We start from the raw sequence: 17,292 nt of genomic DNA on the forward strand, positions 1-17,292 counted from the left end.
GTCAATTCCTACTCCGCTACGGTCTTCTGGAAAACGCGAAAAATGAAAAAATTAATAAGCAGCGAAGCGTGTGAAAGCGGTGTATATTAGCCGACTTTGCCCGGCCATAGCCTAACCTACCCTGCACGGACGACCTCGTTTGCCGAGAGGGTAATCGGCTTAAAAGCGATCTAACAGTAAGCAAAAATGTACAGTCGTACGTGCCTGTAAATGCGTACGAAGTCCTGGGTAATTACCTCGGTGTACCGAGTCTCCTTACTTAGAACCGTGCGCGACGAAGGCTGTCTTGACTCCCGGTAGAAAGGCCTGCCAGGGACTTCTTGCATCGGCAGTGGAAGAGCAGAGTCGGATTGATGTTCTAGCACGCAAACGCACCGACTCATATTCGACGTTTCGTCAGAAACAGGACTGAATTATAATCCCGATGTCCGGAGGTTGAGAAGTTTCCTGCATGGCCGACGCACGAAGTAAACGAGAAGACACTCGGGGCAAAAACAGGCCCAATTAATCTTGCAGCTAGTTATTTGATTCGCTTGCCGAAGGACTTCTCGCGTCCGTCGAGTCTGCATTGACGTGCCTGCCGTCTCGGTAATATTAGTCTCAATAAATTAACGTGTTTTACTGTAAACTCGCATCTCTCGCTATTCGCATTAACCTCCACGCTGCAGGTAAGGAGGCGACTCTTTTGCGACGAGCTAAGCCTCGTCAAAGGTACCGACAAGATACAGGGATGAGGCTCGAAGCTTTATACTCGCGGTTTTTTATCCACACTTCTTCCTCCTTCCCACTTTTCTGCGTCATCGTTTTATACCAAAGTTTCTTCTACCCTCTCCGTCTACGATATTCTCGTATTCCCTCCCACGAGGCATTCATCATCCTTTCAAATTTACATTTTCCTACCCGGGCCGAAAACCATCGGGCTTAGGCACGTTGTATTCCAACGTTCCAGCGTTCCCATTCGCCTACGTAACACTGGAATACCATCCGGTATTTATTTTCTCATACAAAATCAATAAGGGGTTGCGGTTTGACGAGGGCCATTGAGAGAGTGTACGTATACGTACCGTGCGTACGCGATTCCTACGTATCTCGGCGAGGCTGTGCGCAACTACAAGACGTATCACTGATCGTACGATAAACCGTGTACTGGTCACACTTCGATTATAAGCGGCGCGAATCAAAGGCATCGGAAATATAAAGCTCAGGTTAATGAATAAACATTATGGAAGACCATCTCGCATCTTGCATCTCGCATCTCGGATCTCGGATCCATCGTATCTCGTGAATCGGCGATCGATCGATCTTGCCCACGCTGTGTGTGCCTTCCTACCATAGGTATACCAACGTCGAGCTCGGTGAGGAGCAAGTTTTATCAACGATCGCTGGATGCAGGTTAAGACTCGAGAGATATATTAGTCTTTCTTAAATTTTCATAAAACAACATTTGGAATTTGTGCCGGTGAATACCTTCTATATCAATAAAAATTTCAATAATCATTCTGTGAAATATGTCGAGTGTCGCTGGTTCTACGTTTTATGGAATGCGAGAAAGTTTACTTTCGCTGTCGACTGAAACCTGCTAGTTTTGTGAAAGAAAACGATGGAGCTAAAAGACGTCGATACACTTCATAGAAATGTATTTACCCGAACATAAAGGGTGTTTATCGGTCCCGTTGCATTTCCGGTAGACCGAGCTTACGAAGTGCTTTTGAATCCAGGGAAGCGTAGTTAACATGGTGATTATGACTAGATCAGGACGGAATAAGTGCTTGAAAATAGTCGAAGAGGCTTACTGCCTGTCGCTTACAGAAACGAATGAGGATCCTGGAAAAGACTTGAATGGGTAAAAGCCGGGGATTCAGTCAGCCAGGGGTGTTTTGATTGAGGTTGCATTTGAGGAGATTAGAGAAAAGAGCTGAGGCCAGAAGTTCACTAGCAGTTTTATAAAGGAACTCTTTTTATTATTGTACGTTTCAGTATACAGTCGTGCCTTTCGCGTAGTATTTATTATGGCTAATAATACTGCAGAGTAGAAGAGGTGTTACAATTTATTTGATTTGACGTTGTATATAATGATATATAATATATGTACGAACATATACATATACGTGTATGTTTAAATATTAAATAAACTTATAATAAATAAATTAATTAAACTCTTATGAGCTAGAAATTGTTTATATTATTTAATACTATCTTACAGTTATCAATGTTATTATTATTATTATTGTTTTTGTTGTTGTTGTTGTTTTTGTTATTTTTATTATTATAAACGGCACAGTAATTATTGCCTAGGCTTCTCACCGGCAACTGTCAATTGCCTTTTTATTACATATTCATATATGCATATTCACCTACCTATAATTATAGCCACGTTTATTTTACATTTTTTTAACTCAATACTGTAAACGCCTATCTTATGCAATTCATACAACCCTTAAAAATTACTTAACTACATCATTATTTGTGTCAGTCTGGTCATTTTCACCGGTTAGGTACGTATATATAATAATATATAAGCTTCCTAAGTGATAAATTACATTTTCAAATTCTATAATAAAATTCTTTAATATTTCTAATGACAAATCTTATCTTCGACGAAGGAGAAATGGGCGGCTCGTTTTTTCTACAACGTTATCGGCTCATTGAAATCTCCAAAGTGCTTGTAGTACCAGAGAAAAAACTAAAGAAAAATGTCGAGCGTCGATCGATCGGGTGACACCGTTTAATTTGATTCGATAACGCGTTCGATATTTCCTGAGAAAGAAGAATCCTCAAGACAAAAGTGAATGTAACAGATACCATATTACTTTGGTAAAGAATCGAAAATGATAGCATAAAGTTGTTTATCTGTGTGTTATAAAAAATTCACCCATCTCAGTACTATTTATCTTTGGTCTCAATCGCTTTTCTCTCTATAAGTGCCATCAATAAACGTGAAAATAACCCGATAATAATCCGCGCACGAAACAACGATCATACAGATGTTAATAACGTCGAAATTGTTCCGTTGATATTGATTTGCTGCATACTCTCCGGTATAAAATAAGAAACCGTGAAAAAGTCACTTGCAGACCGTGACCCATTCCTCGACCGTGCAATTTTGGCACTGAACGAAGCAGCACCAGTGGAACTTGCAGTGGCATCGTTCGGTCCGTCGTTGACGAACGACGTTGTAGCCGCGGCCGCAGCAGAGCGAAGCACAGCCGTCTCCGCTGGGGCTGGTTCGGTTGCACCGCCTGCCGTTGGTGCCGGGAATGTCGGCTGCCGGGTCCCGCTCGCAGAAATTCGGTGACTTTTGGTAGTAGAAAAGCTGCTTCGCGAGGTCCTTCGGCTTCCGTTTTCGGCCGCCCCTGTGCTTGCGCTGCTTTTGCCTGTGCTCCGGTCTTCTTCGCCGCGAGCCTCGAACTCTGGTCAGTGGCGTGATGTTCCCCAAATTGCTCTGAGCGACCAGAATCGCGCTGCGAAAACGGTCCTTCAGCGTTTTACCGATTATACGGAATTCGGGGACCGCCTTCCAGCACGTCTTCAACTCGCAGGATCCCGACATTCCGTGACACTTGCATCGCACCTGCATGTTGGTTGACAGCGCCTGAAACAGCAGCCGAAGATATTTAATATCCGTAAGTCGGAGGTGTTGGTCGTTTTTTATACGCGGATATTATATTTTTATATGCGGCTCTGACCTCGCGGCAATTCAACCCCAACGAATAAATAACAAACAATGCCTGTACAGGGAGACTTAGGGATAGAGGGATAATCACCGGAAAAAGTTTTCGGATCTAACATGTTGTACAAACGGAAAGGCTCGCGTTGGTTAGCAGGTGCCTATGGAGTGGAGGGAGATGCGGAGATGGGGTCTTAGACAAAGAGGTGTCGCGTACAAAACAGTTAATGAGTCTATGGCTGGGTGGTCTGGCCCGGGGGCCTCGTCTTAATAACGTGAAGCGTGAGCGGGCTCGAATAAGAGATGCACGGTGCGGCGTACGGAGTCGGTGGGTAGGTATCGAGGCCGCGAGCGAGCCGTTAAAAAGTAAAAAGTTAGGAAAGAAACAAAAAAGTGAAGAATAAGAAGAAAAAGAAGAAGAGGTGGACGAGGAGGAGGATGAGAAGCGGGAGGTGGGTGAAGCAAGAAAAAACAAAGGACGCGCGTATGCGTCTGAATTATTGGACGCTGAAAGCGCGTTGACGCCATCGTCGAAACCCTTGGACGGGGACTACTAGGCTGGGCCACAAGACTGGTAAGAAAGTTGAAACAAAGAGGAGTTGCCGAGGAAAGGACTGTCCGCAAGACGTCGAAATTCCATAAAATGATCAGAGGAGTCAGACAGGAAAATAAATCTCAACTCACCAATCGTCCGGCTTGGTTATTGTGCAAATTGACCGTCGACTGGATGTCGCCCGCCTTTTCACGAGAGTCCAAGAAGTGCCTTGAAAACTGCATCCCGTAATCCAGGTTGTGGGAGCATCCACCCCATTTCCACTGCGCGCCCCGAGCTTTCGCTGGAGGTCTGCCTTTGTAGCTGGATGGATCACATCCGCAGGACACCAGACGACCCATGCTGCACGCTCTGGCGACGCTGTGCGCGACACCAGCGGCCGATATCGCGTAGGCGAAGGCTGTTTCTCTATAACCTGGAACATGGATGTCGAGGTGAAAACCATCGCCGCGAAATCACGTTACGATAGGCGCGTTGTTTGCAACGAATTCCACAATAATTCCATCCTGTTGAATTCCAAAGGGTTTCACGTATCTTTCACATATTTTATTACCGACCGTAGTGGCTCAGGTGCCAGGACTCGTGGCTGCGGAGCGGAAGGACTTGAGTTCAAATCCCCGGCCTGTCAATTATGTCCTGAACGGCAACATGCAAAAATTTAAGATGGGTCACGCCGTTCAGGCGCCAGGTTGCTGGTCGGTGCTTTGGACTTGGGTTCGACTACACCTGGGCAAGGTTTTTGACATTTTCTCTTATCCCTCGTGCGACTGCGGGTGTTTCTACTACTACCGCCTATCCCTGCTATACCTACTCCTTTCTTTCTCGTATGCATTGCAAATATAATTGTGATAAATGAAGAATTAGCATTATATTTTACCGAATTGGATCAATGGATTATTGGGGTGGGATGAACTCAATTTGTTGGTTTCGTTTCGATCTGACGGACGTGAATTTCTGGACAGCTTTCACTCCTAAGCTGGTGAGTTACGTACGAGAAGGAGAGGTTCGAGCTCTGTAGCTCGAAACAAAGTGACGGCATAGCAAATTGCAACTAAATTGCGCTACGGCTCCCCTGGACAGTCACAAGTTACGAGTCGTAGTCCTTAGAAGGAAATCCGGCCGACGTTTGCAGTCGACTCCGGAGGATGGACAGGCATCGGACAGTGCGGGTACGGCGGGAAGTATTACTTAGCTGGACGTCTTTTGATGGCGGAGCTGGATTTCCTTGCGGGGTGGGCCAGCTACCTCTTCTTATCTCGCGTGCCTACCCGCGGCGAAATAAACTCGAAGGTATTGCGGTGACATTTGGAAAGGCTCAACTGCGGGAGACTTTGTAAATAACGTTACGTCAAACGGGGTTTTTCTCCGGATTACGGTGACCGAGACGAAGACGAAGACGAAGACGGAACAGAGGCCGACGGCTCGACGCGAATTGACGGACAACCGAGGATCGAACGGCAGCAGTGGTGGCTGTCAACTTACAAACGATACGACACAGGCCTCTCTCCCTGTACGCGGTGGAATACACAATGCCTCCGAGCTGCTGTAGCACTTGAGAGTTTTGCACTATTCATGAGATCCCAGCAAAAGCGCCAAGAAGAGTTCTCCGAGCATCTCCTGGTCCCCTTCGGTGAGGAGGATTTGTTACCTCTGGACACGATGACACGTCCCGCGGTAATCGTCGTCGTTACGTTTGCGCGGAATACTCGCGGAATCTCTCGGCGTTGATTAAATTTTCGGTTCGAAAAACAATGAGGACTGATCATCGGAACCGATCCTCGTCGCTCGCTCGTCGTTCCCTACTACCGTAAGCTTTTCTCTCAGCTCGACCGCGTCACGAGCCTTGCGCACTTTATATCCACGCGTCGTCTCCGGGAATTTAATCGGTAAAAAACTGAAACGAGAATTATCATCTCCTGCCTTATGGTATAGCTGGTATCATCTTTTTCGCGGTAAACGACGGTGCGGAGATCTGCGCTCTCCACGGCTCCGTTCGTTCGTTCGTCGGGTCCGCGTATAAGGACTCCATGGGTGGGAGGGGTTTCGTACGTCTTCTGCTATATACGGGTATTGGCAGCAACTGTTTTTTAATGCAGATAGCTACCAGGGCTGGTGGACAGCAGCGGTACCCGGGGACGTAGCAATAAATCCTCTCCAGGGAGTTGTACGTCTCTCCGGGACTCTCTGCTCTTTCCAACGAGCCAACGCGAGCACCTCCGATCCCAGCGCTATCTCTACCTACTGTCCGCTCCGCGATCCTGACCAAGTATTTTCGCACGCAGGGCCGCCGTATGGATATTTGTTCTATCGCTGTATGCGTTTAAAAATACTCGCCTTTTCCGTAATTTTATTTCCTCCAACCTTCCCAAAAATTCCCACGGATTTTCAACCTACTTTTTCTTACACATTTGTCGTAGACAATCGAGCCGCCGGGTTATTTAGACTGATTATCGTTCGAGGAATCTCTTTATCACGCGTGAGGTTTCGTTAATCTTATTCTTTTGGAAAGGGTTGCAACGGTAAAAGAGTTTCGAAACAGAATACTCGAATCCATTCTCTCTCAATGAATTTTTCTTCGATCCGAGATACCGTTGCAATAAAATTTTGAGTTCAGCTGCAACTTCCGGAGGGTGCCAAAGGAGGTTTTTGTCGAAGTCGACTTGTGCCGCCCTGTACCGTGTCTTCGGCGACAAGACGGATCGCCCAGCAAACACTATAGGACCTTTCTTGCTCGGGCTTCCTGTCAGTGGTAAAATAATGATTAATTCTTCGTACGTTAGATCCGCTGCTTGGGGATTCGATTCGATGCCCGATAAACGCAAGCGGTAATAATGTGTCAGCCGTGCCCTCTTTTCTCGGCTCGCCGCCCCGTCGCTCGCGCGTCGATATCAAAGGTTATTGATTTGGTTACATCGTCAATTACACGCGTGGTGCAGCCGTGAAATCAACCGGTTGACCACTGCTTTGCACGATACACGTGTACGAAGGAGAGGGATGAAGATAGGGAGAGACGAAGAGAAAGAGTAGGGTGGATCGTGCCGCAAGGTATAAGACACACCGGATCGCGGATTAAAATGCATTGAAGGGGCCGATTTACTCGACAGCGCGATATGCTCCATACCCTCCTCCCCCTTCGTGGGTGAGTGATCCGGTAGTTTTTATTTATTTATTTATTTATTTATTTATTTTTCAAACGCGCGCTCGAGCTGACAGATTGGGATATTTCTATCTTCATCTTCATCTTCATCTGCATCTGCATAGCTGCAACTCAGCGTCTGCGCGGTCTCGTACACGAACCCAGATAGTGTTGTTCTTTTTTCGCTTTTTTTGAGGACAGTTTCTTTTTATCGTTGATCAACTGTCACCGAATTTTCCGTGGTTTTAGACACGCCGTTTTTTTCCGACCGCCTCTCCATTGTTGTGCGCTAACCGAGTGACATGTTTCGGATCTTTGGTAACCAGCGCGTGTTATACCCTAGGCTGATTAGAAGAGCGAAGCGCCGGCTCTCCGATTCGAGGATGACGACGAAAGACGAATTCGCAGTTCGCACGCCTCTAGGATCTTGTATCGGGTTCGAAAAAGGGGTAGAAGAGGAACGGAAGTGGTCTGGAACCGATCAAAAAGCCGTTAAGGTCGTAATAAACACCGAATCGTTTGACGGCCGGTGAGCCGGCGCTGCTGTTGCTCACGGTGCACGTGTGTGGCCCTGACGTAAGTAAGGTGCCCGTGTATTTTCGTAATATATTAAGTTGTTTACCGACTCTTCGTGGCTGAGTTATGAAAGCACCGTGGATTTAACGACTCACGGGAGCCGCTGTAGTCGCTGCAGCCAACCGACCATCCCGCCGTTCCGTTCCCGTTTCTGCGTGATGCTACGCCCGACGATGGCTTCGACTCTCCCGGGAACAAGATGGGCCCTGTCGAATTTGACACGGTGGATTTGTGGCGACGCGGACGCGGACGCGGACCACGGCATAGAGCCATGCACCGTATGCCTCCGACCGAACAGCGCGCGGCTGACGAGAGATTTATAAAGGATACTGACAATGAAAAGGAAGAGGCGTCGCTTCCTGGAAACCGACTGAGGCCATACCCGATATATAACGACTCAATAATCGGCAAATCGGTCCTTTCTACGGCAACGGATCCTCCTCACCGAAACAGCTCCTCAACTTATTGTCAGACCCAGGAACGATTAGCCACACTTTTTTCATACCGCGTTAACAAAATCCATCCACTCTCAGGCATCCTCTCTTCGGCCAAAAGCCACCGGGACAACCATTATCTTCCTCTTTATTCGTCTCGATACGTCCATACGTCTTTCATCCACCGGGTGCGAGAACTAGCTGAACCTTTAACGTTCTCTTCGTACGTTCCCCAAGCCTCACTCACGGTAGCTGTGTCGATCGGTTGACATCGACGCCTTTCAATTTCAATTGCCAAGGGTGTGCTCCGATGGTTTCTCGAATGTGCCAGGCTTAGCCATCGGACCGTCACCTCACGACGCGTCCGTTGGTGGGTGAATTGGTTCGCGGTAGGAGCAGTGGGCTTAGGGAAGTTCGAAATCACGTAGGGGATCGTGGGTACTATAAAAGTCCGGCAATACGAACAATCAACACCTTCCTTGGAACAAAAGAACTGAGGCACGGGTGGACGTGTGATCTTGGTACGATAAGAACAGGGTTTCCTAACTTTTATTCCCGGCAAACTGTTTTTATTATTTCGTTCCTTGGTCTTAGGCTTTCAGGTCAGGTGCGCTCGTTGTCCGGTGTGTCATATGGTCGTCGCACTAGCCGGGCTGTTCTGGACTCCGGAGCAACATTCAGTCGGAACGAAATATGTTTCCGTCCATGCGTCACGTACGGGGCAAATTTATCTGTCACACCGTAACGTTCTCTCTTATTACGGAATTGGGTCAGGTTTTCCACCGCCGCACGAAGTAGATGAGTGTGTGTATGCCTGGCTATTTGATTTAGGCATACCTTAGGATGGCTGCTGCCGCGGTGCCCTAAATCAAGCGCCCCACTTAGCCCCTCGCAACGAGTCCACCACATCATCAAAGATCCCCGACGGGAAATGAGGAAAATCAACCCCTTACCTCGCTGAAGAAGAATGCTGCTCTGTTGGTTGCGGCTGTTCGTCGTCAGCGAGGAGCAGTTCCACCTGTGCCATGCGAACTGGTGCTGACACTCGGACACGGCCATTTGCAGTCCCTTCAGAGCGGCGACAGTCACGTCACTGTTCCTGTTACAGAGCTCTCGCTGCTCCTTGGTCAAACCTGGGATACCACTGCAGACAATGGCGTTTCCCCCGGCCCAGTCGTCGACGGAATTGCTCATCAGACACGTCGCCCTGTGGAATCAAAGAGAGGACAGGATTTCATGAAAACATTCGCCACAAGACACCCCCTGCTCGTACAGATCATTTCCTTCTTCTCCTTGACGTTTGCGAAAATGATAACTGTCGCGAAACCAAGCCGGAACGAAATATTCTTTAGGCAACCCTTTAGCGACACCAGGAGCTAATTTTCCCACGCGAAGACGCGCACGATCCGTTTGAGTGATTTTAGGGTTCGGGAATTCGACTGGGGGACATTCCTCCTGAGGATGGTATGCGATGATCTCCCCCCAAAATCTCTGGCTATCGGATTCCTGATCAGGAACACGAACACAGCTTCTCCGGGGTGTTCGTTCATCCCCCCCTCTCTCTCTCTCTCTCTCTCTCCCTCTCTCTCTCTCTCTCTCTATCTATCTATCTCTTCCTATTTCTCTCTCTACCGCGCTCTGCATTGTTCGATTATTCAGAGGTTGGCTAAAATTTCATTTCGTACTGGTGCACTTAAAAATGATTCATCGACAGGATCGTAGTGCCTTCTAATCGCAGGCTAGGAGTGAAGACTAAAAAAGCGAGTAGAACGCGAAGGTTTTACTTGCGAGCTTATACCTGCATTTCTGCGCCACGAGCAATTCCCGATTTACAACCCAAGGTGGGTATTCCTCGTTAAAAGCGAAATTCCGTGTTTCTCGTCTCCAGCTCCGAGAACTCGAGTGAATAAAATATCTCCGCCATTTTGGATTCTTTACGCACGTTTCGCGAAGCTTCAGAGTGCGTCCGTCCCAGTGTGCAGTTGTTCCAAAAACATACAACTCGTATATACATTTCTGCCACCGAGGGACGTGGCTTGAGACAAAAAACTGTGAGATACAACGCGGCAGGTAGTTATCGCTGAAGTTATCGCTCGCCAAATCGGTAAGCGTCGCCTTGGGTGTCGCTAAAAACATTTCTCCTCAATAAACATTGAATTCCATCACTGCCGTATAATGTGAGTAACCTCGACGATAGGTGTGCGTCGACACATCTACACTTGGAATTAATTAAGTATAATAATATAAGAGGAGTACGAGAAGCAAAGGCGTATTTTTTATAAATACTCCTCAATTTGGCCAATACATGTTAAAAAAAATAAAAAAAAAAGAATAACTCTCGCATGAACTGAAAAAAGGAAGGTTGGACCTCATATAAAAGTAAAATCAGATGATAACGATACGTTCCTCGGTCGTGGAACGGTGTCCGGCAATTTGTTGAGCCAGTTCCAATCATTAATCTACATTCGTCGGACCATTAATAGCTGCGAAAGATAGCCGGACTACGATGTAGCCGTAATGGGGTCCTCAATAACTCGAACTCCTCTAACGCCTCGAAAGATTCAAAGACGTTCCTGCATCGCTGCAGCAGCGATCTTCGACGAGACTGATCTCTATGTACGGACGCGCCACGAGCCTATACCATTATTACTACACGTATAAGGTAATTCCTTTGGGTAGGTGCTTTACTATTCGACGTAGGAAGATTTCGCAAGCTGAGTAGAAAAAAACTGCACGACGGGTAATTACTATTCTCGTGCTTTGTGTCAGCCGATACGTCATAACAGCAAGTTGCAACCTGACGGTGACCAGCTACCGACGGCGTACAAGAGGAGGACCGGGTCATCTGTTTTTCTTTACAATGTTTTACGAGGCGAAGGTCGAAAGGTGCGAATATTCAAAGAGACGATAAGTTGGATACCGTCCAAGAGGCTCTTAGGCTTTATCTTAAGCGCCGGCTGCTGCCTGAGCCTAATGGCTGGCTGTTTAGAGGCCCGCTATCGCGACTGATTAATAATTTGGGAAAACAAAACGGCGCCACTCCCTCCCTTCATCTTTTATTCGCGCGTTTTGATTACAAGCAGCTGCGGATAAAAGGCACGACCGTCGTTTGCTGAGGAATAGGCAAATAAATCCTCATCTTGTCTCATCGGACCGCGTTATACCCGCCTTTAATTATTACATGCAAGAAAAATTTCTAGGAATTGAATTTTTCTTCTATCCAGTGAATATTTCTTGAATATTCAACCAGGACTTACCGATCGTTCGATTGTTATTAATTCACTGCCATGCCCGGCTCGTAAAACGCGACAAATGACGAGAGTATAAATTAATGAGGCAATTTACTTGTAAATTTTTTAAAATTTGTTTAAGTTATCTTTAACACGCGATAGTACATTTTTACAATTAACCTCGGCGCAGCTTTCATTTTGGCTGATTAAAGTTACGAGGAAGTAGATAAATTGAATTTGTTATCAACACCGGGGCTACCAGACGTAAACCACGGCGGAAAGTCTGATTGGTTTGATATTAATTTAGAAGCGATCGTAAAGCGGTGATAACAAAAATCACGATATTCTACGAACGTTGAGGGCTTTGTCGAGGAAGCACCAGTCCTTAACTTTTCACTAATATTCTCGAAATGCAAAGGTTGTACCGAAATCAAATCACGTTTCGCTTCCCTGAGAAGAGTAGGTAACGTTGATCTTGAGAAATTCTTCGGGTATCGTTCGCTGTTCCGCGTGGTACATACGTTACGTGTGAGCCGTGACGATAGCCACCAACTTCGTGACACGTGAACTATACTTCATTGAGTGTTACATTGCCCCCCTACGCGTCGGTATAATTCAATGCCGTCATGTCAAGTTGTCGGTGAAGGATTATTTATTAGAACCGAGAAGCTGTTTGTCACGACCACAGAGTCGTGTCGCACGGTAGTCGTGTTCATGCTTGTATACTCGCTCTTTGCCGGAGCGAACACTGGTTTCGATATTATATTATTAATCGTGTGCAATCGACGCTGCGCCTTCGTTGCAGTCACCGAACGTGTCGGCCTGCAAAAAAGAACGCTCGGATCTAATATCCAGGTAAAACTTGACCGTTAAACTTTCGTCGTTAATTCATTCTCTTTTCCTGCCTGTTAATTTTCTTTCCCGCTTCGAACATTTTGGCAGAACTTTGCTCAACTCTAGGCTCAATTGTCACGGGACAGGTGAGCGAGTTTTGGAAATGTCTGTAGTGGAAATCGGTTGAAGTGTGATTTTTGTGGAATTTAGACTTCGGGTCGTTTCAGCGCTGTGTCATCGGGGGAGTCACGGGGTTTAGAGTGACGAGGCAGTCAAAGGCAGGGAAAAACGCCTCTATTGACAAATTCTTTCCGCAAGGCGCTACCAGGTCGTCAATTTTTCACTGACCGAAATTAGTTACACCCTGTCCAACCCTCTGCCGTTTTTTTTCATCCCTTGGCGTATGCACCCTCTACGTTTTGTTGTAAGTATACTACATTCGACCAATTTTGGAAAACTTTCCATTCTTAAATTGAAAAAAAATAAAAATTTCTCGAACTTTCCAACGAAAAAATAACATGTGATAACGATCTCTTCTACTCTGACATGTTTAGCTGTAAATTGTTAAATTTTTTTTCTTCCATCTTATGACAAAATATCCATTTATAAAATAAAACAACTTCATCAGATAGTTTCGACAAGCTCGTCTGTTTCGTGCCAAGTACTATCTAGTATGTAAAGCTTGCAAGCCTTGCTTTTGTTGAAATTTTTGAATGGATGAGCGAATTCGTAGATTAAAGTTGATACAACTGGATCAGTTTGCTGGTGAAAAATGATAAATGAATAAATAATCGTGTCTTACTTACCGATAGTTTGAGATAAAAATGATCACGGTGGCTAGAACCAGCTTATAGAATCTGGATACTATACGCGATGGGGGTGGTTTGGGCACACGTCGTCGAAACGAAGGCATCCTGTCATCGCCTCAATATGTCATGAAAAATTTTTCAATTCGCGCTCACTCGATCTGTTCACTTTAACGAGACCGGCGTCCCGTTCTTTTTCTCTTTCTTTCTCTCTCCCGTCTCTCCTCCGGGAATCAACCCTTCCGGGTCGCAGAGCGGCTCCTCTGATCAGCACGTGGCACGCGTCAAGGACTAGCCTCAGGGACCGGCGTAGCTTTGACAGCACTGAAGAGCTCGTCACTGATTCACTGGATGCTGGGCGATGCAATCTGGATGCATCCGAAGGGACTTGAAAGACCCCGCGGGAGAATTAGTAGCCACGGTGTTCGGTTCTGTCAAAAGTTTGTTAATTTTCACTCGCGACAGCGATTGTTCATTGCTCTATGCGACAGCGGTTTTGAAAAAATGAATCTATTTTCAATCAGCGTAAAACTGCACTATTTCATTGACTCAGTGTGTGATTTTCCACTCCCCCTGTTCTTCTTCGTCTTTCTTGACTTCTGTGTTTTCGAAATAGCGTTACATTCATCTAACACGCTGGATTAGAATTTCGGTGTATCGTTTTTGACTCGTGCTAGATGATCTTTGTAGTCTTACATCCCAGTTATATTTGTTATTTTTTCAATTATTCCACTCGTTTAATCACTGGATTTGCCAAGCCATTGATGAAACACAATCCGGATCTTCATGTCGACGATATTAGGTCCAAGCTTTTGGTTGTCCGGGGTCCGATTAACCGTGCTGAATCTCGAGAGGGCGTTTTAAGAAACGATAATTACACGGTGGCCGGAAAAAAAAGAGATAAATAAAAAATGTCGGGGGTAAAAGCAGGAGAAAAAAAAAGAGATACCCAGGTTTCTCCACACAGAGCCCGCGAGAAGGATGATGTGTCAGTTCGCGTACGTTCACGGCAAAGCCTTGAGCTCAAATAAAGTAAAAAGTTACACGGCCTGGGTCCTGGCGGGACGCGGCGAAGTGCAAATAGTATTCGATAGTGTTAAGGACAAACTTCCCGTGTCGGGCATAGATAGAGAATGGATGGGTTTACTCGGCGGGACGACGTGTGGCTAGGTTAGCGAATGTATGGGCAGATTCTGTAACACGGAGCTGTCAGTCTCTGTCGGTGTGTCTATGATGGACTCGCGCAGTGCGCGGGGACCTTCCTAACCTTCTGCTCCAGGGGAGAGTGGCGGAGGCTGCGAAGAACCAACCCCCACCACGATCATCATCTTCTCCACCACCATCACCATCACGGCATCACCTGCACACCGCACCACAACCACCACTATCGCCATCCTCTCCACCACCATCACCCCGATTCGAGATATGTGCCCGAGTACCTCGACGACATGGCACGGACCTCCGTGTTCTGCATTCTCTTCTCTCCTCTCCTCTTCTCTTCTCTCCTCTTCTCTTCTCTTCTCTTCTCTTCTCTTCTCTTCTCTTCTCTTCGCGTCTCTTCTTTTCTCTTCTCTTCTCTTCTCTTCACTTCACTTCACGTTGCCCTGTGATATACAGATGATCTCGGTGTTGAAAAATCCCCGCCGCTGCCGCTGCCAATTACCATCGCGGCTGCGGAAATCTTCTGCATGCAGGATTTCTCCAAGTGATTTTCACCAACCCCCTCCCACTACCTGCGAGGCTCCATCTCCTCCTTCGTCCTTCCCCCTTGTACACCTTGACACTGCGGTATTCCTCATTCCTTTCGCCACCTTTCGGACCTCGATTCATTCTCTGGTCTGATGAACCACAATTTCCTCATCACGATAAGGAGGTACCATTTTACCCGGTTTACTCCAATTAAACTTTCTCCCCAAATTCAAAATCGTTTCCTGCCTGCCAGCCTATCGCGCGTCATCGTTTCTCTTCCTCCCTGTCTCTCCTTTTCTCAAGGTCTCGCACCGGCGTTACTTCCGTCGTCTTTTGTCTCTAGAATATAGCCTGGAGACGTTGTCTCACAGATTATACCTACCGAATCGGTAAATCAATTATCGTTTAAGCATCCGCGTTTGCAGTCAAGAGACAGAGACCGAAACTTTCGCCGTTCAGTTTAATTTTTCCATGCCGTCTTTCCGCCGCGGAAAGTAATTCGGCACGGCGCAGCAGTCAATGCCGAAAGCTCCGAAGTCGTCGCAACGTGGGGATGACGGAGTCTGCACCCTTCGGTGGTGGTCCTTTGGTGCCCTAGAGGGAAACGGCGAGGAGGCTGGACCGCAGAGGTCACGTGATGGGGCGGTGGGCGGGCTTCAACCTCCCCTACCTTTCTTGCCCCCCCTCAGAAGTCATCCTACCCCTCCGTCACTCCGCCACCCTCGAAGAGTCAATCAGCGTAATTGAGGCTTGTCTCCCACCCGCTCGTACCGAGTAGATTTTACGCGGATTCGATCTTAGACCAGACTCAAGATCCAGGGGTTGTAGGCACGGATCTAAAGCGAGTAACAAAAATACCGCGACGAATATCACGACCGATTTCTCCTCCCGCAGAGGAAAGCACGCTGCTCGGTGTACAATTCAGCGCTGGTTTCTAGCCGTTCCCGAGTCGGGCCCGCAGGTATCTTCACGATATCATCGGCGAGTCGCTCCCGGACGGTTTCTACTTTCCGGGCCTCGGTTTTCGGCCGCTCGACCACCGCGTCCTGCAGCTACCTATCGGAAGACATTACTTATCAAACCCTGGGCGACACTGGCACGCGAGCTACGATACAATCTGGTCGTTCGATCATCCTATCACCGAGCAATGCGCGCCCAACTCTTCCTCCTCGAGGGACTCCCCAAGGCCTAGGACCCACGGCATCTCGATTCCTCGACAATATACTAATTGGTTCTTGTCCCAGCTGGAATCAAAAATCCACGTCTTCCTACGCGTCGCGACGATCTTTTTGAATAGCTCGTGTAGGAACAGTGATTCGGCGGTAAACCCTGTTGCTTATTTCCACAGAGTAGGTACTACAACTTATGCCTATACCCGCGCGTCCAGGCCTGTTGCAGGAGGCGTTTGTTTCAAGATGGAAGGAAAATATGAGACACGCTAGTAGGTACGAGGATTAAGGAGACCACCGGGTCTCTATGGAAATAATTAAAGATCCATAAAGAGGATGAGCATCGTGTTACGTGGGCATAACGATCGGCGATGAATATTTATGTCGCTCTTGCGCTTTATAGATCTCGCCTGAAGGCAACGAGTGAACCTGCGCATCGTCAACGCTTGTAATTATTTATACCGTGGATGATCGTTAGCCGAAAGATCCATCGATGGATTTCAATTGCCTGTTCAGTTGATCGCTGTATTATTTATTAGCTGACATCATTTTTACGTAGAAAAATTTCAATCTCATCTTATACTTTCGTTAGTGGCTGTTTAAGATTTGACAAAATCTGTGCAACTATTTGTTCGAACTTGTGGAACGCTTGAGCCGAAAAATCGTGGATCGTAAGAAACGAATAATCAATCTTCTGCGAATTTTATTTTTCTTCGAAAACCTTACCCAACAATAAGCAGTCATCGTACATCAGCTTGAAGTTTTCATTAGCGTGCAGGCCTCGCACGTACCACCATTTGTGTAAATTCGCTGCTCAATCGTCACTCGTTTGGTTACGGAGGCACTCGAAGTGTTGATCGATGGTAGACATAATATGCGAGCGTATTCAGAGATTAATAATCGTCGTCTACGTAACAGAGAAGAGAGCTGGGAATTGTCGGGTGAAAGGGCCGAAGTTCGCGGTATTTTTGAACCACATCTCGTTGAATGGCCGGCTTCCTTCCCTCATCTATTGATGATTATCAACACGTTTTAGGGCGTAAAAACATCGCGAGAACAGAGTGTGATAATCGATTGCACCGGGCTGCCATGATGCCGGCATTTCCGCGAAACGATGCGGCGCATCGTAAAGGAGCTACTGTGAAAATCGTTAATTGTTAACCGAAGCCTACGTGCATTCGGTCCGGCCTTTTAATTG

At 46.9% G+C, this 17,292-nt stretch overlaps 1 protein-coding gene across 1 annotated transcript; it reads right to left on the reverse strand.

Moving 5' to 3' along the window:
• Window positions 1-2,211: 2,211 nt before the first annotated feature.
• On the reverse strand, window positions 2,212-14,444 carry LOC107217001 (protein Wnt-10b). Its single transcript, XM_046730090.1, has 4 exons — window positions 13,237-14,444; window positions 9,320-9,573; window positions 4,352-4,635; window positions 2,212-3,592 (listed from the first exon to the last, which is right to left on the reverse strand). The coding sequence occupies exons 1-4, from the start codon at window positions 13,341-13,343 to the stop codon at window positions 3,065-3,067; spliced, it is 1,173 nt and encodes a 390-aa protein (XP_046586046.1). The 5' UTR covers window positions 13,344-14,444; the 3' UTR covers window positions 2,212-3,064.
• Between the last annotated feature and the right edge of the window lie 2,848 nt (window positions 14,445-17,292).

The sequence above is a fragment of the Neodiprion lecontei genome, chromosome 2, assembly GCF_021901455.1.
Source record: "Neodiprion lecontei isolate iyNeoLeco1 chromosome 2, iyNeoLeco1.1, whole genome shotgun sequence".
NCBI classification, from domain to species: Eukaryota; Metazoa; Arthropoda; class Insecta; order Hymenoptera; family Diprionidae; genus Neodiprion; species Neodiprion lecontei.

Coding starts and splice junctions, on each gene's coding strand:
- LOC107217001 (XM_046730090.1), bottom strand. CDS start 13,343: ATGCCTTCGTTTCGACGACGTGTGCCCAAACCACCCCCATCGCGTATA. Junction 9,574..13,236: donor ATTTTTATCTCAAACTATCG/GTAAGTAAGACA, acceptor TTGATTCCACAG/GGCGACGTGTCTGATGAGCA. Junction 4,636..9,319: donor CAGCATTCTTCTTCAGCGAG/GTAAGGGGTTGA, acceptor TCCATGTTCCAG/GTTATAGAGAAACAGCCTTC.